We start from the raw sequence: 2,336 nt of genomic DNA, 5'->3' as shown, positions 1-2,336 counted from the left end.
CTATTTCAGCTTCTAGTGCTGTACATATCTACATCTTCTGGATGGGACTGCCCGTGATCCATGAGCTTGGGGTCAAGCATAAACTGTGTAGCACCTGAGGTGGATTCTGATTTTGTCTTTGTTTCAGAGCTGAGTTCTGTTGTCAAGGGCACTGAGTATTTCACGCTGTCAGTTGTTTTTGCAGGTATTTCTATTTCAGCAGAATTTCCTAGCTTAGATTTTTCTTTAGGTTTAGGAAATGACTCTTTTTTGTTGATTTAACTGCTTCATAAATTTGCTGGCTTGTAGTATATGCCTTTTTCCCAGTTACCTTTGCAATTATTACTGACTGAACTGGGTAGCAAACAGTTGCTCCTAAAGTGGCCAGTCCCAGTGGATAAGCAATTTTCTTAAGCCTAGAACCTTTTCTTGCTGAAACCAAGCCTGCCAATCCTGAAACTGTAATCACTCCAAGTTTTGGAAGAAAATCTCGAGGTGGATTCTTCAGATAGATATACGCATCTTTTCCAAATTGTACTGTATCCATTATTCCATTTTTCACAAACACACAAACACCCTTGCACCAGCCCATATAATGACCAGTTGTAGTATGGATGGATGCAAAGCCCATTTGTAAACGACCAGGCTGTTCTTCAACATATTTAGACTGCAGAGGTGGTGCAGTATATATGGGGAGCTGCTCTGGTTTTCCTAGCTGCTTTTTGTATTCTTCTTCTTTAGCTGCATGCACAGTTATAGATGCACATGTCAGACCTCCAGGTATGGTTGTCGGCTTTCCCATCCTCACAGCCGCTATATCTGTGACCTTCTCCGTCTGAGTTTTTCATACTCCACTAACTCTTAATGGTTACCAGGTTGTGCCTTTCTGGTCTATTCATTCTGGTTTACTCCTGAGGTAGTGTATCTGAGAAGCTGGCCTGTGGACATGGGCAGGAGGCAGACTTGTGACATAATGAATGGTTATAAAGGAAAATGAATCAGTCAGGATTCAACCAGAGAAACAGAGCCAGCAGGAGATATGTATCAGGAGATTTATTACAGGGCATTGTGATTGGCTTATGTGATTATGAGGGCTGGCTGGGCAAACCTGAAATCCACAAGACAGGCCAGCAGGAAGGGTTGCTGGGACTCTCAGGCCCAAGCGAAGCTGCAGTCCACAGGTAGTATTTCCTTCTCAGGAAAGCATCAGTTCTAATCTTAAAGTCTATCAGCTGATTGAGTTGGAACCACCCAGATTATTCAAAAATAATCTTTGTTTAAAGTCAACTGATTATAGAATTTTTTTTTTAAATTTTATTACGTTATGTTAGTCACCATACAATACATCATTGGTTTTTGATGTGGTGATCCATGATCCATTGTTTTCGTATAATACCCAGTGCTCCATGCAGTACGTGCCCTCCTTAATACCCATCACTGGGCTTTTTATCATATCTACAAAATATCTTCTGGAACACTTAGACTGAGCATCACAGAAAACAACACTTAAAAGCTCTTAGAAACTGGTTTGTTTCTTTTTTGGGGGTAGGGGAAGAGGTTATATGGTCTAGGAATACAGTCTTTGAGAAATCAGTTTCAAGTGGCTGGAAAACACTTTTCTAACACTTGAACGTACCATTTGAATCTTAAAAATAACTGATGAGCTTTGCTATTTCAGATGTATTTATGCTGTATTAATTTCTTATCCTTCTTCCTCTCACTGTTCCCTTTCCCAATACAATTTACTGCATTCTGAATCAGGTGACAGAAGCACCAATGAATTTTTGGTTGTGCAGCTTCTATATAGCTTTGTTTTCCAACTCATTATTTAAAATTTCATAAACCTATTTACCTTTATTCTTTTGTTAACTCTTCTCAAAAACAAACAAACAAACAGCTACAATGCCTTCTCTCTTTTTTGTAATCTTAGATCCCCGAATGGGCACCTTATCCATTACCACCTCATGCAGGAGGCTGGTCAAGATTCACTGTTCTTCAGGTTTCTCTGGCCAGGAGGTGAGCCAGTCAAGTAAATACTGTGTGGGTGGACTTTGTGGACCCTACACAAATAAGTTGGGGCACATTCTGATGTGAGCCTATCCCATTTATGTTACTTTAGTTGTCTGATTTTAGAGTGTTGACTTTTAGTTAGCCTAATCTTCATGAAGTTGAAATTAGCTGGGGGTAGAACCAAAACAACAGAAAAAATCTAGGGGAGTCAGTGAGTCACTGATGCCAGTCAGAACAGCTTGCTCTGTGGAGAGGAGTTTCAAGAACAGAGAAAAAAGAGGGCTAGAACAAGTAGCAATCAATCGAATGACGGTGGTGTGAAGAGAAAGAGAAATATCAGGGAAATG

General features: G+C 40.2%; 1 protein-coding gene across 1 annotated transcript; it reads right to left on the bottom strand.

Annotated features, from left to right (window-relative positions):
- Positions 1-5: 5 nt before the first annotated feature.
- Positions 6-820, bottom strand: LOC102725969 (MICOS complex subunit MIC27-like). The gene is made up of 2 exons (XM_031025828.2): positions 311-820; positions 6-212 (listed from the first exon to the last, which is right to left on the bottom strand). The coding sequence occupies exons 1-2, from the start codon at positions 779-781 to the stop codon at positions 6-8; spliced, it is 678 nt and encodes a 225-aa protein (XP_030881688.2). The 5' UTR covers positions 782-820.
- Between the last annotated feature and the right edge of the window lie 1,516 nt (positions 821-2,336).

The sequence above is a fragment of the Leptonychotes weddellii genome, chromosome 7 (genome assembly GCF_054177405.1).
Source record: "Leptonychotes weddellii isolate Sample4059 chromosome 7, ASM5417740v2, whole genome shotgun sequence".
Classification (NCBI taxonomy): Eukaryota; Metazoa; Chordata; class Mammalia; order Carnivora; family Phocidae; genus Leptonychotes; species Leptonychotes weddellii.
This window is presented reverse-complemented; position numbering and strand designations above follow the sequence as displayed.

Bases quoted from the DNA above. Each gene is read 5' to 3' on its own strand.
- LOC102725969 (XM_031025828.2), bottom strand. From the start codon at position 781: ATGGGAAAGCCGACAACCATACCTGGAGGTCTGACATGTGCATCTATA. The intron at 213-310 runs GTAACTGGGAAA...GAAAAATCTAAG, and splicing joins AGTCAGTAATAATTGCAAAG to CTAGGAAATTCTGCTGAAAT.